We start from the raw sequence: 21,537 nt of genomic DNA on the forward strand, positions 1-21,537 counted from the left end.
CACCGCAACCTCCGCCTCCTGGGTTCAAGCAATTCTCCTGCCTCAGCCTCCCGAGTAGCTGGGATTACAGGCACGCGCCACCATGCCCAGCTAATTTTTGTATTTTTAGTAGAGACAGGGTTTCACCATGTTGACCAGGATGGTCTCGATCTCTTGACCTCGTGATCCACCCACCTTGGCCTCCCAAAGTGCTGGGATTACAGGCTTGATCCACCTCACCCGGCCTTTTATTTATATATTTTAAAATGTTTTCACTCTCTCAGCTTGTCAAGAGACACAGTTACCATTTTCTTGTGCAGCTTCTAGAAACAATGTATGAACAACTAAACGAACGTGGCTAATCTCTTTTCCTCTCAAACAGCAGTATTCCAACACGATTCTCTGCACTTGCTTTTCTTTTTTTTCCCCTCCTGAGATGGAGTCTTGCTCTGTTGCCCAGGCTGGAGTATAGTGGCACAATCTCGGCTCACTGTAACCTCTGCCTCCCAGGTTCAAGCGATTCTCCCACCTCAGCCTCCTCAGTAGCTGGGATTACAGGTGTGTGCCACCACACCCAGCTGATTTTTGTAATTTTAGTAGAGATGGGATTTCAGCATGTTGGCCAGGCTGGTTTTGAACTCCTGACCTTATGATCCACACACCTCAGCCTACCAAAGTGCTGGGATTACAGGTGTGAGCCACCACTTCTGGCCTGTACTTTGCTTTTCAAAGTTAAAATGAAACTGTGAAGATGATTCTAGGGCCAGGCATGGTGGCTCACGCCAGTAATCCCAGAACTTTGGGAGGACGAGGTGGGAGGATTGCTTCAGTCCAGAACTTTGAGACCAGCCTGCCTGGGTGGTAATATAGAAGTGAGACCTTGCATATTGAAAAAAAAAAATAGATGATCCTAAACAAGAGCAGAACAGCCTCCTTTTTAGTGGCTGCATACTATTTCACTGTATGGAATGACATCGGGACTGATTTAATTGGTCCCTGCTTCCGGGCATCTTCGTGGTTTTCAATCTTTTGGAACGTGCTGCATTTAAGAATCTTGAACTTCTATTATTTGGCTCATGGATTGCCATATCTTTAAGATAAAATCCTAAAAGTGGAATTTCTGGGTCTAAGGATGTATATATATATTTTTGAGACCGGGTCTCACTTTGTTACCCAGGCTGGAGTGCGGTGGAACAATTATATAGCTCACTGCAGCCTTGATCTCCTAGGCTCAAGAGACCCTCCCACCTCAGCTTCCTGAGTAGCTGGGACCACCGGCTACTATGCCACTATGCCTGGCTTCTTTTTTTTGCGGTTTTTTTTTTTTTTTTTTGGTAGAGACAGGGCCTTGCTATGTTGCCCAGGCTGGTCTTGAACTTCTGAGCTCAAGAAATCAGCCCACCTCTGTCTCTCAAAGAGCTGGGATTACAGGTGTGAGCCACCACACCCAGCCCATTTTATCGGTAATAAGTGATATCTCAGTGTTTTTGTTTTGGTTTGGTTTGGTTTTTTTGAGACAGAGTTTTGCTCTTGTTGCCCAGGCTAGAGTGTAGTCGCTCCATCTTGGCTCACTGCAACCTCCCCCTCCCGGATTCAAGCAATTCTCCTGCCTCAGCCTCCTGAAGCATGCGCCACCACACCTGACTAATTTTTTGTATTTTTAGTAGAGACAGGGTTTTGCTATGTTGACCAGGCTGATCTTAAACTCCTGACCTCAAGTGATCCACATGCCTCCGTCTCCCAACATGCTGGTGTTACAGGCCTGAGCCAGTGCGCCCGGCCCCTCTCTCTGGATTTCACATTTCTCTTACTTTTTTTTTTTGTTTTTTTAAAGAGACTGCTTCTCATTATGTTGCCCAGGCTGGCTTCACTCAAGCAATCCTCTTGCCGCAGCCTCTAGGGTAGCTGGGATTATACACGCCATGCTCAGTTCCATTTCTCTTATTTAAAAAAGAAATTGCAGTGAAGTACACATAACGAAATGTACCATCTTGACCATTTTTAAGGGTAAGGCTAGGTGTGTCAGGTATGCTTGCTTTGTTGTGCAACCAGATTTCTCTTTTAAATAACAGCACTTAGAGATGCCGACTTCGTGCCAGGCCCAGTTTGGGACACTAGGGACTCCCAGATGAATCAGCCACTCCAGTGAAACTCCCAGCTGGTGGGGGAGGCACTGGTGAAACGGTGTTGGCACAGCCCTGATAGTGCTGGAGCTGAGGGGCAGAGCGGGATGCCCCAGGAAGGCTCCTAGGAAGAGGGGACCCAGGGTGACTACCTGAGGAAGCATGGCTCCCAGGTAGAGGAGTGCATGTGAGCCAAGACCCTAGGCCTGAGCCGTCTAGCTGTGTCCCAGGAACTGCAGGAAACGGTTGGGCAAGTCAGTGGTGGGCAGTGGGGGTGATGAGCCCCTTAGTGTTTTCGGAATGGTAAGTTTGGGACACAGGAGAGTGAAGATCGCAGGCCAGGGGTGGACTGACAGCCCATGGCAGGCGCAGGGCAAGGCACAGGACGGGGTCGGCCTCAGGGTGGCAGGGTTTGGGTGAGAAATGGCAGCCCATGGGGAATTGCCACAGCAGGGCTCTAGGGCCTTCAGAGCCAAGCCCTGACACCCCTCCCCATTTGCGGTGCAAAACTGGAGAAGGCAGGGGACAGGGTGAGAGAGGTTGGTTCCCAAAGGAGATGCCATCCCCGTTAAGGGGACACAGGTCCCTGGAAGTTGGGTTGGGCCACAAGGAAAGAGACCTGAACAGCCAAAGGGAGGGGGTGTGGGGAAGAGGCAGCCTCAGACATCTGCCTCCTCCCTCAGATCGTGAGGCTTCCCAGCCCGGCTTGGGTGACCTCGACATCCCTGGCCTGAGACAGCAGGCGGATCAGACCTGCTGCCCCTCTCCGCCCCTGGGTCCCTACGGACCTGGAGAGGGGAGGACGGAGGCCCTAGCTCCCTGCAGGGGAAGGGAGTGAAGACGCGCGGGGGTGGGGGGGGGGAAGATGAGCCGGCGTCGCCATGGCAACAAGGCCGGTGGTCGGGCCCTGGGGACCCAGGAGGGAGGGAGGTAGGCAAGGAGGGAAGGAGGCGCCGTAGCCGCGCACGCGGGCGGGAGCGGGGGCCCGGGTCTCCCAGGAGGAGTTGGGGAACACCCGGCGATTCTGCCGACCGCTTCCCGGTGGCACAGGGATCCCGCGTGTTTGCGAGTGCGTGTGCGTGCGAAGTTCTCCGGGTGAGTGTGCCAGCGCGCGCCTGGGTTGTGTGCAAGCGTGTGAGCGTGCACACGTGGGCACGGGCGTGTGCGCGCGGGGGTGTCCGGCTGGATGTGTACACTCGAGTGTGTGCCGGCCCTCGTGCCCCTGCGTGAGTGTGCGCGCGAGAGCACACGTGTCTGTGTGTGCCCTCGGGTGCGCTACCGAGCGGTCCCTGGGTGGGAGCCCGAGATCGCGCCCCCTCCCCAGCTCCGGCGCCCCTCCCTGCCCCCCGCCGGCGGCGCCGGCTGCATCCTCGCCTCCACCTCGCTCACCCCCTCCTCCCCTCACTTTCTCGGCTCTCCTTCCCTGTCGGCTCACACCGCCGGACTCCGCGCTCTCCTCGCCCGCCGCCCTGGGGATCGCCGGCCGCCACCGCCCAGCCTGCGCCCGCCGTTCCCCCACTGCCTGGGCACCTGTTGGAGGCAGAGACAGGTGCAGGGGGCTGGGCAGGCCGGGGGCGTGAAGGTGCGGGGGAGCGTGCCAGCCTGTGTGCGCTACGGGGGAGCCTGAGGTGGCATCTGAGGCTGGGGTCTCCACCGTGGGCTGCGGTGAGCTGCGGGGGAACCAGGCAGGCAGACAGGTCCTGGGGCTGAATGAAGGGACAGTGGGGAGTGGGAGCTTAGAGGGGTGGGTGATACCCTGACCAGACCAGCGCCTGCTGCAGAGGACAGAGCCTCCGAGAAACAGAGGCGGGGCCCTGCAGGGCCCCCTGAGGGACGGGCAGGCTCAGGAACAGATGGGAGCCCAGGAGGAGAGGAAGGAGCTGGCAAGATGATACAGGGACAACCTAGAGGTGGGTGGGTGAGGACGAGGTGGTACAGCCTCGATCTCTGAGGGGAGTGGGATGGCAGCCCAGCCCCCATGGAGCCGGCCTGGGGTCTGCAGGGCCCAGGCATCCCGCCTGCCACCAGCTGGCACAGGCCACCCTCTCCCTCGACCTAGGAAGGGAGGCCAGTGAGGGCCCCGCAGACCCAGGAGGCTGTTGCCTGGCTCTCAGCCAGGACGGTTAGGTATGAGGAGTTGGCCCTGGGCTCACTGGCTCACACGGCCTCCCCCAGCCAGGGGTGCTGCATGAGGGGCCGCAGGGGCGACCGCATGACCATCAACATCCAGGAGCACATGGCCATCAACGTGTGCCCCGGGCCCATCCGGCCCATCCGCCAGATCTCTGACTACTTCCCCCGCCTGGGACCAGGACCTGAAGGGGGCGGCGGGGGCGGCGGGGAGGCCCCCGCCCATCTGGCCCCCCTGGCTCTGGCCCCCCCTGCAGCCCTCCTTGGGGCCACCACGCCTGAGGATGGTGCAGAGGTGGACAGCTATGACTCGGATGATGGCAGTGAGTCTGGAGGCTTGGAGACCCCACATGCTGGTGGGGGGCTCCAGGCTTGCTGTGGGGGGTGGGGGTGATGAGCCCTGATGGGTGTGCATGTAGTGGAGGAGGGCAGTGGGGGGGGGGTGGGGACGGCCGACACAGCTGCAGTCGGCGTGGAGATTACAGCTTCAGCAAGGCTCAATATTCAATATTTCTGCTGAGACACTCCACCACCCACACAGCCCCAGTTGCGGCTGAGCCAGGGACCCAGACGCACACACGCACAGGCCCACTCAGCCTCTTGCACACACACTCACAGGTGGGCAGAGAGGGAGACACACACAACCAGTGCCCGCCTGCCGGCCTCTGGCACACACCTGTCTCCAAACAGACCCACGCTGCCTTTCCTCTCTCTCCAGCCGCCCTGGGCATGCTGGAGTTTGACCTTCTCTATGACCGGGCCTCTTGCACTCTGCACTGTAGCATCCTCAGGGCCAAGGTGGGCACTCCCTGCCTCCCAAGCCCACGTGTGGCCCCCAGAGGGGTGGGTTTCCATCCCTTCCTTCCCAGGCCTGCTCCTTCCTCTCACCCCTGCACCCTTCTTCTGGGCCCCTCCAGGGTCCAGCTCTACAAGAGGGAGGGAGAGAGATGCCGGGAGCCTCCAGCCCTCTCCCCTCCCCTCTGCTCCAGGGCCTCAAGCCCATGGATTTCAATGGCCTCGCAGACCCCTATGTCAAGCTGCACCTGCTGCCTGGAGCCTGTAAGGTAATAGCTTCCTCTCCCTCCCAGCTAGCTGCCCATGCCTTCAGCTGCACTGTGGCTGGAAGACAGGTATTGAGAATGTTTTATCCCCACACCCCAGGCCAATAAGCTAAAAACGAAGACTCAGAGGAACACGCTGAATCCTGTGTGGAATGAGGACCTGACATACAGCGGGATCACGGATGATGACATCACACACAAGGTTCTCAGGTGAGGGCCCCCCTCCCTGCCACCAAAGATCCAGGTCCAGCAGCAGCTCAGGGACAGCTGTCACTGTAACCGCTGGTTAATCTATATCCCATTAAGCCCCCATCTCTCTAATGGTCAAGAACCATCAGTGGCTCCCTATCCCCTTTGGCAGCAGGCCAAAATATTTCCCTGCCATTCCTGCCCCCAAATATCTCCTACAAGCAGGGCATAGTGGTCCACACCTGTAATCCCAGCACTTTGGGAGGCCGAGGTGGGCCGATCACTTGAGGTCAGGAGTTGAGACTACCCTGGCCAACATGGTGAAGCCCCATCTCTACTAAAAATACAAAAGTTAGCTGGGCATGGTGGCATGTGTCTGTAATCCCAGCTACTCAGAAGGCTCAGGCAGGAGGACTGCTTGAACCCAAGAAGTGGAGGTTGCAGTAACCAGAGATCGTATCACTGCACTTCAGCCTGGGTGACAGAGCAAGACTCTCTCAAAAACAAAACAAAAACGAGTATTTCCTACCTCTCAAACAGAGGACTCCCTTCCAAGTGGCCAGTTTCACAACTCCTGCTTTTCCTGTTCTGTTTTTTTATCTGGAAAGCTCCTCCTGGCTAGCCTAAATTCCACTCATCTGGGGCTCAGTCCAAGCTCTGCCCACTCCTGAAAGTGTTCCTGGGTCGCTGAGACCCCTTCTCAGAACCCTGCAGCTTTGGTCTGCCCCTTCTGTGCCCCGAGTTCCCTTAAAATCTCTAAAGAGTGAAGTCTTCAGGGACAGGGAAGTTACTCCATCATCCCAGGAGATGGAGATGTGGGGAGAGTATTCCCTCGAGTCAGGTGGTGGGCAGCGAAACCCAGGCTCCAGAGAGACCTCTGCCTTTGTGCTTGGATCTGCAGCTGGGACTCTTCCCTGATGGTCAGGGCTGTGTGGCAGAGAGGCCACCCTGGTGTCGGGTATGCAGGTGGAATGGAGGGGAGGCCAGAGGCCGAAACCAGAATGAACCTCAAAATGACTGAGCACTCCCCAGTACCCAGCCTGGACTAAGCATTTTCACTTTTCTTTCTTTCCCTTGATTCTCTCCATTTTACAGATGGGAATTGAGGCATAGGGAGATTAAGTGACTTGCCCCAGGTCACACAGGTGGCTCAGAAGTGGCAGGGCTAGGATCTGCCTGCCCTCCATGCCACAGATGGCTGACGTGGCAATGGGTCACAGCAGAGGCAGAGCAGGTGCTTCGGGAGGATGGGTGGCCGGAGAACAGTCATTTCTTAGTTGCTGGGCTCATGAATCCCTGCAGGGCTGGCTCTCTGCTGCATGCAGGAAAAGGACGGGGGTCCTGAGGAGGCAAGGGATCCTCGTCTGGCTGCCTAAGGCTCCAAGGCCCTTCTAGCTCTCATGGCCTGTGTGTGGCCACATCTACCTTGGTGTTTGGCTTCTGCCCCCAGGCCCTGAATGGAGGCAGTGAGCGGTGCTCCAAGATTTCTGAGGGCTTCCCGAAGAGGCTGAGCAGCTCCTGAGGGACTAGGGACAGCTGGGTGGCTGCTGAAGGAGGGACAGAGGACCGGGCAAATCTGCTTGTCCTTCTCAAGTGCCAGCCCGTCTTCCAGATGAGACGGAGTATTTAGGGCAGAGCTGTGCTGGTCTGAGGCCCTTTCTCCAGGCTGGAACGGGGCTCAGGTACCCCAGGGGCCCTGACACTGCCGTTCCCCCCCAGGATTGCCGTGTGTGATGAGGACAAGCTGAGCCACAATGAGTTTATTGGGGAGATCCGCGTGCCACTCCGCCGCCTCAAGCCTTCGCAGAAGAAGCATTTTAACATCTGTCTCGAGCGCCAGGTCCCGGTCTGTGTGGGGGGCAGGCTGCAGGGGTGCCAGAGGAAGGGGTCCTGCAGGAGTGCCAGAGGGGAGGCCAGGGTTCCAGAACCTTCTCTTTGCCCCCTCAGCTGGCGTCCCCCTCTTCGATGTCGGCAGCGCTGAGGGGCATCTCCTGTTACCTGAAGGAGGTGAGACATCTCACAGGGACAGGGATGCATGTGGGTGGGTGGCGGTGGGGGCCCAAGCTGACCCTGCATCTGTACCCCGCAGCTGGAGCAGGCAGAGCAGGGGCTGGGGCTGCTGGAGGAGCGTGGCCGTATCCTGCTGAGTCTCAGCTACAGCTCGCGGCGCCGGGGACTGCTGGTCGGCATTGTACGCTGTGCCCACCTGGCTGCCATGGACGTCAACGGTTACTCGGACCCCTACGTCAAAACGTGAGCCCTTGCGCTGAGCCTCTCCTCTCCAGGGAGCCTGCCCCTGCCAAAATCAGGCATGGCCTGTCCCTGACCCCTCAGTTCCTCTCCCTCCAACACACTCCCAGGTACCTGAGGCCTGATGTGGACAAGAAATCCAAGCATAAGACATGTGTGAAGAAGAAGACTCTCAACCCAGAATTTAACGAGGTACCTGGGTGGGACTGGACGCAGAGGCAGGCCAGAGAGGGGCTGGGGGGCTGAGGAGTCAGTTCACGAATGGGCGGCCGCCTTGTCCCCAGGAGTTTTTCTATGAGATAGAGCTCTCCACACTGGCCACCAAGACCCTGGAAGTCACCGTCTGGGATTATGACATCGGCAAATCCAATGATTTCATCGGTGAGGAATGAGCTGGCTGTGGGTGCCGGGGGAGGGTGAGTGCCAGGGAGGTGGCCCTGACTCTACCACTTGCTCCCCCAAGGTGGTGTGTCCCTTGGGCCAGGTGCCCGAGGCGAGGCCCGTAAGCACTGGAGCGACTGCCTGCAGCAGCCAGATGCAGCCCTGGAGCGCTGGCACACCCTGACCAGCGAGCTGCCCCCTGCGGCCGGTACTCTGTCCTCAGCCTGAGTGGACAGCAGTGCCCTGCACAGGCCCATCAGGCCGGGCCCAGTACCCAACCTTCGCACGAGTGTGTTGCACGTTTACACAGGGTGGGCTGCCCCCACCCTGCACTACCTGTCTTATTTTTGTGAGTCTCATTGACCGGGTCTGTCTGCTCGTGAGGGGCTGTGGAGTTCTGTATTCACATATGCAAACCTCCTGCCTGACTCGCTAGTCCCTGCAAATATGCAAACACCCCATCCTCTCTGCATACCTGGGCAGTGCTCAGAGCCCAGCCCCAGGCCCTTGAGCTCCTCATTCCTGCCTCTCCACGCTGCCCCGTCCCTCTCCCCCAACAGGGAAGAGGTCGGATTAGGGGAGGTTCAGAGGAGGAGAATGTCTCAAAAAAAAAAAAAAAGAAAGAAAAGACAAAAAAAAAAAAACAACCCAGAGCCACTCCTTTAATACAGAAACTTCATTAAAAAACCTAGCCCCGTACAGCTGCCCTTTTAAAGGGGTGGCGATCGCAGGGTCTCTGCCTCTCCAGCAGGTGGCAGATGCTCCCAGCCACTTGTTTAACTGTCCCCTGGATGGGGCCAGGGTTTGAAGGCAGGGCCCCTGCCACCCTCCTGGGGGACACCCGTGCATGTTTACGCCTTTTCTGGTTGTGTCAGTAGCCGGAGCATGGCAGCTGGGTATCAATAAACACCTCCGGGAAGCTGGGCTCGTTTGTGCTGCACAGGGAGGCGCCGGGTGGGGCTGCGGCGGGCGTGGTGCAACGCTGCAATCACTCCGGGATGTCGATCACCAGGTCATCATCCCCATCTAGGGCATCGTCCCCGCTACCTGCGTCGCTGAACATCTGCCGAGGGACTGTGCTCAGGATCGTGGGGGGGGGCATCTTGGGGGGTGGGAGGGGGGTCAGGGCTGTCCCGACCCCAGCCCCAGAACCCCGGCCAGGGAAGGTCAGCGGCCCTCCCACAGGGCAGTCAGGGGGTCCCACCGCCATCTGCATCAGGGGGAAGAAACACAGGGGGGCTAGTCAGGGAGGCACTGGGGCCTCAGGGGACCGGGCCCTGCCCCCCAGGGCAGCTCTGGGGAGCGGGAAGGGGCCCTGGGCACAGCCGGGCCAGCCAATGCTGTACTCAGGGCCTGCCCACCCTCAGCCCCTAGTGAGTGTCAAAGCAGCAAGTGCCTGGGGGTGGTGATGGACGTGAGATGAGGGGATGAGGTGTCTCACAGGAAACCGGGAGGGAAAGGCCCGGCCCTGCCCTCTCTAGGGAGGCGCCTGGGCTGCCCTGAGGTGGGTTAAGCCAGAGGCGGAGTCAGCCTGGAGTGCCTGCCTGACTGCTGCTGGGTCCCGAAGGTGCCACCTGGTGCCACCTGCCGCCACCGGCTTCCTCTCCCTCCTCTGCAGGACTCACTGGTTCAGTGGAGGGTATCACAGGCTGCCAGAGCCTGGAGCCCTGGCAGCTTCTCCGACCCCCAGAAGCTTCTATTATGTCTTGGATGGGCCCCTCCTTGGGATTCCCGCAGCCATGGCCTAGGCCCAGCCCTCCTCTCGGCTCACCTGGGCTGCGGTCCCAGCCTCCTAACTGGACTCCCTGCCTGCAGCCTCTCCCAGATCCAGCTCCTCCGCACTGCAGCCGGAGCACGCGCTCTAAAACACAGACCTGAGCGCATCACTGCGCCACTCAGGGCCTCGGGACGGGAATGCCACCTGCCAAATGACAGGTGGCCCCTCCACCTGGGCATCCTGCTCTATTTGTCAGAAGTCCTTTGTCCTCTGAGGCTGGGATGTGATCTGCCCAACTCTCCAGTCCCTCACAGACCCTACCCAGAGAGCTCTCTGGGTCTCCTCTGCAGTTCCCATGCATTGTCTGTGGGCACAAACTGGGCACCTGCTGCGTGCCAGGTGGTTTCTGTTAATGCCTTCCCAGCTTCAGGATGCTGGGGAGCGGGAAGAGGTCAGGTGCCAGCAGAGGAGGCTGAGCCTGGCATGGACACAGAGGTGCTGAGGCACAGTCCTGCTGAGTCCTGAGGGGCAGTATCCAGCCTGGGCTAGGTGCTGGGTAGGCTGGCAGGAAATGCCTTGCATGGTCTCCAGTGGCCCTTCTGAGTGTCACATTTGGCCCTGTGGCCTCTTCTTTGCTTCCTAAGGAGTCCCCACCCTCACCTCTGCTCCTGGGGTGGCTTGAGAGCCAGGGTGAGTCAGGCCTCAGGATACAGGAGGCTGGCAGGATGGACAACAGACGGGGGCTCAGCTCTGAACAGCACCCGCTCGCCCTGTCCCAGGCCCCTTCATATACACACAGGAGCAGGCGTACGTGCTCGACTAGAAAGGCTGCTGCACAAGGACCGTCCCCTCCTCTGCCCACCACCTCCCCTTCCCCGCTGTGCACAGCACATCCCACCCTGGCCGGGAGTTCCTCAGTGGCGTCCTCAGCCTGACTGGCAGCAACTCACAATTCTCTGTGGCTTACTAAGGGCCAGGCATGGGGCCAGCCCTTTTCATCCCTTCACTCACTTTCTCTGCACAATGACGTTAGTGAACGGAGAAGAGAGCTGTGGCTCCAGGCGTGAAATGACACGCCGAGGTCGCACAGTGAGTACTGGAAGAGCTGGGACTCAAACCCAGCCAAGTCCGATTTAGGCCTGACAGAACCAACCTGCTTGTCTTCACAGCTGTTCCTCCTCTGCTTTAACTCCCCTCCTTCTATCTCCTCACACCAAGTCCCCCAGATCCTTCAGGGACTCCCACTCCACTGACAGTCACAGGCAAACTCCCATTTCAGATGGGCCTCTAGGCCTTCCATGACCCCGCCCCACCAGGTTCATCTTGCTAATGTCGTGTCTCTTACCACTCCTGCTCCAGCCCAGGCTGCACTTTCACTGGCCCCCATATCCCTTCCCACCATGGCCTCAGCCGGGAATATCCAAATCCACTCACCCGGGGCTCACACATTCTCCTTGCTGAGGCCTTTCCTGGCTTCTCCCTGCCTCCCTGCACAGCCATTGACCTGAGCTGCCCTCCCAAACCTCTCCAGAACGTCCAGAACTTTGCTCTAGGACGAGACCCCACTTTAGGACTCAACGCCCAGCCAGAAAGCCTCAAAGTGCCCCCCTATGCCGAACCACCCCCACCCTGCCTGCCACCCCCCTGTTAAGAAGCAGAGCCAGTACTGTCACCTCTGCTTCTCAGGATCAAGAGATGAAGTCTCACAGGGCCAAGGTCACACAGAGAAAAGGGTAGAGTTAGGATTCGAGCTCCAGATCCTGCACTCCAGACCACTGCAAATGCGGCCTCTCATTCTGCTTCTGGCTCCAGAACCCCGAGCACTGCCCAGCTGGTTCCCACTCAACTAAGCCCCTCAGCCCATCCCCATCTCTCCTAAGGCTTGCATCTACCGCCACCCTGGAGGCTTCCAAATGCGCAGCCCCTCACGGGCCGCTGTCTAGCTGCCTTCCAGATGGCACCTGATGCGTCTGCAGCCAGACCCAGCTTCCCTCCAAGCCTGTGCTCCCACAGCCCTCCTATCTTGAGGGAGGGCGACTCCACTCATACTCAGGCTGCAGCCCTGCAGGCATCCTGGCCTCTCCCGCACAGCCCACACCGGGTCTTCCAGGAATTCCTGAGGCTCATTCTCTGAAATGGGTCTGCAGCCGCCTCTGGACCCTCTGCCTGGTTTACGGAGGTGGCCTCCTCACTCCCATCCCGACTCACCCACCACTCACCCAGTCTGTTCTATGACCACTGGTGTCTGAAATTTAGTTACGATGCAATGAGATCAGACTCCCCTCCATGCCTGCATCCTGCGCCCTGCGGGGGAACTGCCCTCTCCAAGGCTTCATTCACAGCAAAGCCTGCTCAGTAGTACCTCAGGAGCTCCCGCCTCTGACTTGCTCCAGGACCCATGTCCCTGCTGACTTTCCTCCCTGACAGACTCCTTCCAGATCCTGCAACAAGCCCAGCTCGCACCCTCCCAGGGTCTCTGCTTGACTGAAACACGGCCCAGGAGCGACACGGGTTGCTGTCATTTCCTGTGTCTCTGATCAGTGAACATCCCAGACTGCTGGGCCCAAAGTGTCAGCTTTGTCCCCGAGGGTCCCCACGCTTCGTACCTCACTCCGTTCTTCTCCACACGTACCTATTTTTCTGGTATGCTTTCTGCCTATCTTGCTAGAAAGTGAGCTCCATGAGGGCAGGGACTGGTTGGCTTTGTTCACTGCCACATATCTGCCGCAGCCAGGACAGTGCCTGGCCCACGGGAGGCATTCCAGGGGCGCTTGTTGGTCACATCAAGTGGGACCACTCGCCCTACAGGTGCCAAGTCTAGGAGGCCTAGAGGGTAGCAGAGACCTGCTCAAGGCCACGTGGTTTCTAACAGGCAGTTTTGACTAGACTCTAGATCCCATAATCCTGCCCCCCTGGGGCTGCCGGGCATCACAGAACATGCCCACCTGGGAAAATGAGCCTGACCCTGCTACGCTGCAGCCGTGAAAGGGCAGACCCCTGGCATCGACACACGGGGTCCCCCAAGGCTGATTCTGCCCTGATTTGTCTCCACACGGGCCTGTGAGCTGGGACTCCTCTGGTCCACCCCTCAGTGCAGAGTGATGGCTGGATCCCCTACAGCCCCAAATCAACCATTCAGGGTTCTCTGGCAGGCCCCCGCCTTAAGCCTCCCTCAGGTGGCTGTCCTCCTGCCGTCCTGCCCCTCCCTAGCGCCCCCACATTAGGGTACCTTGAGTTTCCGGGGCAGGCGGGGCCGTTTCTCCCGCTTGGGCCTCAGGGGGCTGGGCTCGGGCAGCTGCAGGGCCAGGTAGTCAGAGGGGAATGGGGGGTAGCGGGGGGAGGCCAGCTGTGGGCAGGAGTAGGGATGGAGATGGGAGGTGGAGTGGACAGGATGAGGGTGGGGGGAAGAAATGCAAACAAAAGGAGGATGGAAAAACAAAAGAGATGGTGATGAGTGCGGCCCCCAGGGCTCCCGAGCACAGAATGGGGGGCAGCAGCAGGACGCTGTCCTGGGCTCTGCTCTCCTCAGTCACGCCTGGCCCCGTTCCTACACCAGAGAGAGAGGGGGCAGCCCCCACTCACACCCTCCACAGGACACTTGCTGGCCACACCCAGACAGATGTCCCCAGAGTTGGGCTGGCCTTGCCCCGAGGCCCAGCCCTTCTGCCCAAATGACGCCAGCTTACTCCCAGGCATTTTAGTTTGACACTTCCCACCCTTGACCCCAACTCACCGAGCTCAGGTATGGGGAGGGGACCCCGGAGGCCTGAAGGGGAAACCCTGTTGAAGGAGGCAGGGAGAGGCTGGAGGGAGAGGGGGCCCCCCCCAGCGGAGGGCTTCTCTTCCTGGAGAAAGGACAGGAGGGGTCAGAGGTGGCTAGGAGCCCAGGCAGTCCACCTGACCCTCCCCAGTGAGAGGAATGCATCTTCTTCTCACCTCTTAGGGGCTGGAGTGTCAGACAACTTGGGTGTCCCCTCTGTCTCGCTGTTATCTGAAGATGCAGTGGCATCTGAGTCTGTGACAGGAACAGCTGGTCAGTAGGGGTGGGGGAATCCTAGTCCATCCCAGAAGGGTATAACCTCCTCTACACTACAGAAGGGTGCCAGAGGACCAAGTGTGGGGCTCATGCCTCTAATCCCAGCACTGTGAGAGGCCAAGGTGGGCAGACTGCTTGAGGCCAGGAGTTCAAGAGGAGCCTGGACAACCTACGAGACCTCATCTCTACTAAAAACAAAAACAATTATACAAGCATGGTGGTGTGTGCCTGTAGTCCCAGCTATTCAGTAGGCTGAGGCAGGAGAATTGCTTGGAGATCGAGGCTGCAGTGAGCCATGACCATAACACTGTACACCAGCTTGGGAGACAGAGCAAGACCCTGTCTCAAAAAAACCAAACAAACCAAAAACCCAACAGAAGGGCCCCTGGGGGAATCTGACTCACCAGGTGGTGGGCACATCCATGTACACACACACCCATGCTGTCCCAGGGAGGCCCACAGCCTCTCCAGCCTCCCCAGCCTCCCTTCCGCTATCATTCCTCCATCACACACATGCCATGCATGGCCAGGGTGCCAGCCTCCTTCCCATTCAAGGAGGATGGGAAGGCTGGTACCTCCACTTGTCACATGAGGTCACCAAGGCTCAGAAAGTAAGGTGTGATGCTGCAACTCCAACCCAGGTCTGTGACTCCTTGGCTATTTGATGCCACTCATTCCTTGCCTCTGAGCAGAGCTGTCTTCAGCTCCTGCCTCAGCTCCACTCTCCATAACCAGGGCCTGTTCACTCACCCCTCATCCTCCCCTTCATCTACTACTCCTCACGCCAACTGCCACAGGTCAGGCCACCAGCGTGTCAAAATCACCTGCTGAGGAGTCTCACCTCACCCTGCCACCTGCAGTCCAACTCCAACTCCAGAGTAACCTAAAACCGACCTGGTCACATCCTTCTTGATGGTATCCCCAACTAACTGGATGAATTCTTAGTGCTTCTTAATCTGGCTTCACCATATCTTTCTAGTCAACTAACATAACTGTACTCTTCTCACCACAACCTCCACCTCCCAGGTTCAAGTGATTCTCCTGCCTCAGCCTCCCAAGTAGCCGGGACTACAGGCACTTGCCAATACACCCAGCTAATTTTTCTATTTTTAGTAGAGACGGGGTTTCGCCATATTGGCCAGGCTGGTCTTGAACTCCTGACCTCATGATCCACCTGCCTCTGCCTCCCAAAGTGCTGGGATTACAAGCGTGAGACACTGCACCCAGTCCATAACTGTATTCTTTACACCACACTGACCTATTTCCTTAAAAAAGAAATGTATTTCCTAGCTCAGTGCCTCTGCCTAGAAGAGCCGTCTTTCACTGAACAAACGACTGCTACACATAGAAGCTGTTGCCAATGCCTCTGCTCAGACAGACCCTTTAAGGAGCAGATTAAATGCCACATCCTCTTAGAAGTCTTCTAGAATCCCTCAAGCCCAATTAACTGCAGGCTCTCCCGGAACCCTCTACCCTCACTTGTCATGGCTATCCCCACACTGTGCCAAAGAGCGTCATTTGTGTCTCCCTGACCAGGCTGTGAACCTCCATGACAGGACTGGGGCCCACATCGCTGGCTTTTCCTTCTTAGATGCAACCCACTCTGGTCATGAACATGCTGGGTCCTCTCCCACAAGGCAGGAGCCCTGAAATCCCCTCAAATAGGACGTTAACTAGAAGCCCTTAGGGAAGGGAGAGGCAGGGGATGAGAGGCTACAGTAAGAGACAAACCTCCTACTATGATCTACCTGAGTGGGCCCCTGCCTATTTCCCTAACCTCATCTTCAGTACTCCCAGAGCAAGCAAATGGGTATCATGTGTTCCAACAAAACACTATGTCCCAAAACTTGGCTCGCTGCTACATGCCGATCCCTGCCTCAGAACAATGTTTAAAGACACTGTGGAGAGGTGATTCTACGTGACGTGGCCTTTAAGGGTCCCGCCCAGGAATAGGCCCACAAATGCCCAGCTCAGGGCTTTTTCAAACTGTGGGTCTCAATCCATTAGTGGAGGCCATGAAATCAATGTATTGGTTTGCAACCAGCATTAAAAGAAGGGAAAAAAAGCAGTCTAAAAAGTATCTGGTTCAGGTGAAGTCTTCCTAAGGAAAAAAAAAAAAAAAAAAGTATCCAGACGAATTGGTACAGTGATCTTAAAAACGTTTTGGCTGGGTGCGGTGGCTCACGTCTGTAATCATTAGCACTGTGGAAGGCTGAGGCAGGTGGATCACAAGGTCAAGAGTTTGAAACCAGCCTGGCCAACATGGTGAAACCCCATCTTTACTAAAAATACAAAAATTAGCTAGGCATGCTGGCAGGCACCTATAATCCCAGTTACTTGGGAGGCTGAGGCAGGAGAATTGCTTGAACCCAGGAGGTAGAGGTTGCAGTGAGCCAAGATCACGCCACTGCACTCCAGCCTGGGCGACAAGAGCAAGACTGCATCTCAAAAAAAAAATTTTTTTTGTTAAACTTTGTTTTGTAGGTATGTATACTGAGCCATGATCATGATGTAAAATATAGTTAAATGCAGACAATACTCAAATAAAGGGAGGAAAACAGTGCTCTTTTTCATCCCTCTGCTCTTCAACCAAGCCCAGCCCAGGGTACCTGCATATGTTATTCCTCCAGGACAGCTCGAGCTTACTTCTTCACAAGGTTGGTTTATTTTTTTTGAAACAGTCTTGCCCTGTCTCCCAGGCTGGAGCACACTGGCACAATTATGGCTCACTGCAGCCTCAACCTTTCAGGCAAGGGATCCTCCTGGTTCTGCCTCCCAAGTAGCTAGGACCACATGTGTGCACCACTATGCACGGCTAATTTTTTTTTTAATTGACCTGGGGGTCTCACTAGGTTGCCCAGGTTGGAAGGCTGGTTTCTTATCTGGTCCCAACTCAAGAACGGCCTTTCTTGAGTACTCTATTCAGATGGTGCCTGCTGTCTGCTTGGGTAGTCTGCAAGCTAAGAATGGCTGTTTAACTTTTAAATGGTTGAAAAAAAATTTTTTTCATGTGAAAATAATACGAAATTCAAATTTTGGTGGCTATAAAGTTGTATAGAAAGACAGCCATACTTATTTATTTGAATATGGGCTATGGCTGCTTTATACCACAAAAGCAGAGTTCAGTAGGTGCCTCAAAAATTGTATGTTGCAAAAAGCTTATTTACCCTCTGGTCCTTTGCAGAAATAGTTCGTTAACCCTTGTCCTACTATAATCATTACCACGTAATTCTGTTATCAATACCTTCTAGTTCTTACCATGACCTAAAATTCTAGTCTATTTTTTCATTTACTTACAACTAGAATATAAATTACAAGAGACCAAGGGCTTTGTCTATCTCTGCCCCTCCAGTGCCTGAAACACAATAGGTGTTCGCTCAGGAGGTGGAAAGCAGGCAACTAGGCTTAAGATCCACTGAGGGCTCCATCAGCCGCCACTGCCTAAAAGGTGGGGGCCCAGGAAGCTTGCTAAGTGCCAGGAACCATGCCCTCCATCAAATTTTCAAGAACTCGCTCACCTGAAGAGTCTTCATCCACGTTCTCATACTGCAGAAGTCGGTCTAGGAGGAAACTGAGGGGAGGGCAGAAGAGGGGAGATGGACAGTGATTTCCCAGAGAAGCAATGTCCTCCTGGGCCCCTGTCCCTCCCAGCTGGTCCATGGGATCCCTGAAAGAGTCCATGCACTTGTGGCCCTACTCGGTGATGGGGTCCGAATGTAGATCGTTAGGAACCACATCGCCCCCCGCCCCTGCAACGTGCCTTACCTCTTGTCCCGGGACACCTTCAGTAATTTCCTCTGCGCTTTCCTCAGCTCCTCCTGGAAGCACTCGTGCTCCTGTATCACGGGCAAGGGGGGCGCTGGGCCAACGGTCATCCGTGAAGGGCCCCGGAACGGCCGCTCGCCCCACCCGCTTTACACCTGAGTAAACTGAGATTTTGTCCACGCCAGGCCTCATCCCCCACATGCTTCCCGTGGCAGCACTCACGTAGATGAGGAACTTGAGCTTCCGCTTCAGATTCCTGTATTTTTTTTTGTAGTCTACTTCGCCGTCCGCCGGCCCGTTCATGACCGGTCCGGGAGTGGCACTCAGCTTCTGCAGTCCCGCTACCCAAAGCCTGCGCTGCCCCGCCGCTCACGCCTACACTTCCGGAGACTCTGTAAGGCTGTGCCGCTGGAACCACAACTCCCAGCATACCCCGCGCCCAGGCGGAGTTACCGCGGGGGCCGCCCTCCCGGGGGGGGTGGTATACTGGAAAGGAGCGCCGCAGCCAGTGGCTGCGCTGGGGATGGCGTAGCAGCGACGCGGTGACGCCACAAAGATGGTGGACGCTGGAAGGCGCTGTTCCTTACTTTAATGTGCTTAGATACTTGAAGCCACAACAGGATTTCTCCCCGAGGTTCCTCGTCTCCTGGTGAAGAGGCCTTTTTTCTTCTGCCTTGTGAAATAACAGCGGCCTAGCTGGTGCCCATGACCAGGAAGGAAGGCAGTGTCGCGGACTGATTACACCCAAGGGTGCCGGCGCCGAATCGGTTTCTAACGAGAACTTTTTTAAAACGATTCGTTACAAGAAAGGGTAGGAGCCGCGAGACCCTCTAACTGCCCAGGGAAAACAAGTCTTGTCCAGCAAAGTTCTTGGCTCAAGCGGTCCGCGGCCGAGGCCCAACGGTCCCTCGTCCCACGGTGCCGCAGCAGAGCGCGTGCGCGAGCCGCTGTCAAACGCGCTGACGGAGGCCGGGAATCAAAAAAGGCGGGAGCCGCCAATCCCGGATGGAGCAAAATGGCGCGGGAGAAGGAGATGCAGGAGTTCACCAGTAGCTTCTTCCGAGGCCGCCCGGACCTCAGGTGCTCAGGGGGTTGGAGATGGGGTTGGAAAGGGCACGGGTGGGACGGGGACCCCGTCGTGACATCCTATTCCTGCAGCACGCTCACGCACTCCATTGTGCGGCGGAGGTACTTGGCTCACTCGGGCCGCGGCCACCTGGAGCCCGAGGAGAAGCAAGCACTGAAGCAGCTGGTGGAGGAGGAGCTGCTGAAGATGCAGGTGTGGGTCGGAGCCTGGGCCGCGGGAGGCGGAGGCGGGGCTTGCTGCCGAGGAGGAGGGGCCTGACGGGGCGCGGTGAGCGCAGTCTTGGTGCATAGTTCGCCCTCTTGGCGCACACACAGGTGGATGAAGCTGCTTCCAGGGAAGTCAAACTGGACCTTACCAAGAAGGGCAAGAGGCCTCCCACCCCTTGTAGCGACCCGGAGGGAAAAAGGTTCCGCTTCAATTCAGAGTCGGGTTAGTGCTTCCTCCCTGCTATGGGGGCCTTCTACATCGTTAGTGCTTCACTAAAGAAGCATTCACTGCGCATCTGTTATGTCCCCAGGCGTTAAATGAATGAGCGAGGCCTATGAGTCAGGAACCGGGACAGCGAGGATGGATAGCTGTTTCCTGCTACCCCTCCCTCTGTCAGGGCAGCCCTCGAGACAACCTATCCGATGTGAAGGGAGAAGGGACAGAAGGAACCTGTCTCAACTTTCTCTCCTTTCCATATTCCAGAGTCCGGCTCTGAAGCTTCCAGCCCAGACTACTTTGGACCCCCAGCAAAGAATGGGGTGGCAACAGAAGTCTCCCCAGCCAAGGAGGAGAATCCAAGGCGAGCCTCAAAGAAGGCAGTTGAGAGCAGTGATGAGGAACGGTGGAGAGACCTGCCCGCACAGAGGGGAGGAGAGGAAAGCAGTGAGGACGAGGAAAAGGGAGACAAGGGGAAGACTAGGAAGAAACCTGCGGCAAAGAAGCAGGCATCAGGCAAGGCCTCAGTCAGTAGAAAGCAGGCCAGGGAAGAAAGTGAGGAGATCGACGAAGAACCTGTTCAGAGGACAGCAAAGAAGGTGGAGAGAAATAAAGGAGCTAAAAGCCTGAAGGAAAAGGAACAGAAGAGTGAAGAGGAGGGGGAGATCCTAGCCAAGAAGAAAGAGCATAGAGAGGAGGAAGCAGGGGAGGAAGAGAAAGAAGGGGAGGAGGAAGAGGAGAAAGATTGGAAATCCAGAGCCAGGAGCAATGGCAGGAGGTCAGCTAGGGAGGAGAGGAGCCGTAAGCAGAAAAGTCAGGCAAGGATGCTCATGGGAGACCCGGACAGCGAGGAAGAGGAGAAAGAGGCAGCAGGCAGTGGGGATGACAGTGGGAAAGATGAAGAACCCCTAGTGCAGAGGAAGATCAAGGACAGGACCCAGCTTAAGGGTGGGAAGGGGTTGAGGGGAAGCAGCGAGGACGAGGAAGACAGTGGGAAGGGGGAACCCACAGCTAAGGGCACTAAAAAGATGGCCAGACTGGGCAGCACCAGTGGTGAAGAGAGTGACTTGGAGAGGGAGGTGAGTGACAGCGAGGCAGGGGGAGGCTGCCAGGGAGAGAGGAAGAACCGCTCTTCCAAGAACACCAGGAAAGGCAGGACAAGAAGCTCATCTTCCTCCTCAGATGGAAGTCCAGAGGCCAAAGGAGGGAAGGTGAGGGTGTGGAGGGCTGGGAAGCCACCATTAGGGAAGAGCGAGACCCTGCCTCAGGCCCAGCAGGCTTCACCTTCAGCTACTGCTGTCTTTCCTTGCCAGGCTGGCTTAGGTCGCCGTGGAGGGGACCACCCAGCTGTGATGAGGCTGAAGCGCTACATTCGGGCCTGTGGTGCCCATCGAAACTACAAGAAGCTGCTGGGTTCCTGTCGCTCACACAAGGAGCGCCTGAGTGTCCTCCGGGCAGAACTGGAAGCCCTAGGCATGAAGGGTTAGGCCAGGCATGCCGTGGGGGCTGCAGGAGAGGGCCTTCCTGCTGGGGAGGAGAGGATCACCAGCTTCTTCTGCTCTAGGTAACCCTTCCCTAGAGAAGTGTCGAGCCCTGAAGGAACAGCGGGAAGAGGCTGCTGAGGTGGCCGCCTTGGATGTTGCCAACATTATCAGTGGCTCAGGTAAGGGGTTTCCTCTCACTGTCAAGGAGCAGATGGGTGAGGTTGGACATTCTCAGATATCTGATCTCTCATTTCCCCTTTCCTCTAGGCCGGCCACGCAGACGTACGGCCTGGAACCCTTTAGGAGAAACAGCACCCCCAGGGGAGCTATACCAACGGACCCTGGATTCAGAGGAAGAGAGGCCCCGTCCTGCACCTCCAGACTGGTCACATATGCGTGGCATCATCAGCAGTGATGGCGAGAGTAACTGAGCTCCACCCCTCCCAGGAGAGACCCTTGACACAAGTACAAAGCATATATAGCACCTTGTGTCTGCAGAGCAGAAGCAGCTTTCTTCAGAGAAGACTGCAGCCCCCAAGGACATAGCTGTTGGGATGCTACTTCTCAGCTTCCCCTTCTCTATTTAAGGTGTTTATTTTTTAAGACTCAATAAAAGGAGTGTTTATAATCACCTCATCAAATCTGGTCCCCCATTCTCACCTCCTATATTTTGGGCCAGAAAAATTAGTAGTAGCTACTGCCTCCACCCCCTCCCTTGGCCTGGTTGCCTTTAATTTCCACCAGGTTCCTGAAGTCCCTGCCTCCAGATCCTGTCATCCAGCAGCCACTAGGCTCTATTGGAAAAGGGTGTGTGGCTCCTCTGCTTTTAGCCCAGTGTGATAACAATGCCCACTTAGGAGGGGAGTAGAATGACTTGAGGGCAGCTGGTGCTTAAGCCTTTCCCCTTCTGGA

General features: G+C 56.8%; 3 protein-coding genes across 35 annotated transcripts; 2 read left to right on the plus strand and 1 right to left on the minus strand.

Annotated features, from left to right (window-relative positions):
• Positions 1 to 2,179: 2,179 nt before the first annotated feature.
• DOC2A (double C2 domain alpha) lies at positions 2,180 to 9,032 on the plus strand. 27 transcript variants are annotated; one of them, XM_078345118.1, is made up of 12 exons: positions 2,180 to 2,405; positions 3,600 to 3,651; positions 4,278 to 4,555; positions 4,951 to 5,030; positions 5,150 to 5,296; positions 5,394 to 5,503; positions 7,202 to 7,328; positions 7,430 to 7,489; positions 7,572 to 7,735; positions 7,843 to 7,924; positions 8,017 to 8,113; positions 8,196 to 9,032. In XM_078345118.1, the coding sequence occupies exons 3-12, from the start codon at positions 4,291 to 4,293 to the stop codon at positions 8,339 to 8,341; spliced, it is 1,278 nt and encodes a 425-aa protein (XP_078201244.1). In that variant the 5' UTR covers positions 2,180 to 2,405; positions 3,600 to 3,651; positions 4,278 to 4,290; the 3' UTR covers positions 8,342 to 9,032. The 27 variants fall into 27 exon arrangements, with proteins under 27 accessions (XP_078201244.1, XP_078201249.1, XP_035123252.1 ...); XM_078345123.1 differs by having other exon boundaries at positions 5,222 to 5,296; XM_035267361.3 differs by having other exon boundaries at positions 4,415 to 4,555.
• INO80E (INO80 complex subunit E) lies at positions 8,775 to 18,016 on the minus strand. 6 transcript variants are annotated; one of them, XM_017978852.4, is made up of 8 exons: positions 17,854 to 18,016; positions 17,632 to 17,702; positions 17,385 to 17,437; positions 13,767 to 13,845; positions 13,564 to 13,675; positions 13,060 to 13,176; positions 9,885 to 9,974; positions 8,775 to 9,176 (listed from the first exon to the last, which is right to left on the minus strand). In XM_017978852.4, exons 1-7 carry the CDS (start codon positions 17,932 to 17,934, stop codon positions 9,906 to 9,908), a joined length of 582 nt encoding a protein of 193 aa, XP_017834341.1. In that variant the 5' UTR covers positions 17,935 to 18,016; the 3' UTR covers positions 8,775 to 9,176; positions 9,885 to 9,905. The 6 variants fall into 6 exon arrangements, with proteins under 6 accessions (XP_017834341.1, XP_078201262.1, XP_002756088.1 ...); XM_078345136.1 differs by having other exon boundaries at positions 8,775 to 9,323; XM_035267375.3 differs by having other exon boundaries at positions 9,078 to 9,215.
• A 148-nt stretch (positions 18,017 to 18,164) lies between these two features.
• On the plus strand, positions 18,165 to 21,261 carry HIRIP3 (HIRA interacting protein 3). 2 transcript variants are annotated; one of them, XM_002756043.6, is made up of 7 exons: positions 18,165 to 18,711; positions 18,790 to 18,910; positions 19,033 to 19,147; positions 19,409 to 20,352; positions 20,455 to 20,623; positions 20,706 to 20,804; positions 20,893 to 21,261. In XM_002756043.6, the coding sequence occupies exons 1-7, from the start codon at positions 18,647 to 18,649 to the stop codon at positions 21,054 to 21,056; spliced, it is 1,677 nt and encodes a 558-aa protein (XP_002756089.2). In that variant the 5' UTR covers positions 18,165 to 18,646; the 3' UTR covers positions 21,057 to 21,261. The 2 variants fall into 2 exon arrangements, with proteins under 2 accessions (XP_002756089.2, XP_009007649.2); XM_009009401.5 differs by having other exon boundaries at positions 20,455 to 20,614.
• The last annotated feature ends 276 nt before the right edge of the window (positions 21,262 to 21,537 follow it).

This window comes from Callithrix jacchus, chromosome 12 (assembly GCF_049354715.1).
Source record: "Callithrix jacchus isolate 240 chromosome 12, calJac240_pri, whole genome shotgun sequence".
NCBI lineage: Eukaryota > Metazoa > Chordata > Mammalia > Primates > Cebidae > Callithrix > Callithrix jacchus.

Excerpts from the sequence above, each read along its gene's own strand:
- DOC2A (XM_035267353.3), top strand. The coding sequence starts at position 2,984 with ATGGCAACAAGGCCGGTGGTCGGGCCCTGGGGACCCAGGAGGGAGGGA. Across the intron at positions 5,297-5,393 it reads TGCTGCCTGGAGCCTGTAAG|GCCAATAAGCTAAAAACGAA; the intron begins GTAATAGCTTCC and ends CCCACACCCCAG. Across the intron at positions 7,736-7,842 it reads TCGGACCCCTACGTCAAAAC|GTACCTGAGGCCTGATGTGG; the intron begins GTGAGCCCTTGC and ends ACACACTCCCAG.
- INO80E (XM_002756042.7), bottom strand. The coding sequence starts at position 17,934 with ATGAACGGGCCGGCGGACGGCGAAGTAGACTACAAAAAAAAATACAGG. Across the intron at positions 13,846-17,384 it reads CGTGGATGAAGACTCTTCAG|ACTCAGATGCCACTGCATCT; the intron begins GTGAGCGAGTTC and ends TTCCTGTCACAG. Across the intron at positions 9,324-13,059 it reads GCCTGCCCCGGAAACTCAAG|ATGGCGGTGGGACCCCCTGA; the intron begins GTACCCTAATGT and ends CCCCTGATGCAG.
- HIRIP3 (XM_002756043.6), top strand. The coding sequence starts at position 18,647 with ATGGCGCGGGAGAAGGAGATGCAGGAGTTCACCAGTAGCTTCTTCCGA. Across the intron at positions 18,712-18,789 it reads CGAGGCCGCCCGGACCTCAG|CACGCTCACGCACTCCATTG; the intron begins GTGCTCAGGGGG and ends CTATTCCTGCAG. Across the intron at positions 20,805-20,892 it reads CAACATTATCAGTGGCTCAG|GCCGGCCACGCAGACGTACG; the intron begins GTAAGGGGTTTC and ends CCTTTCCTCTAG.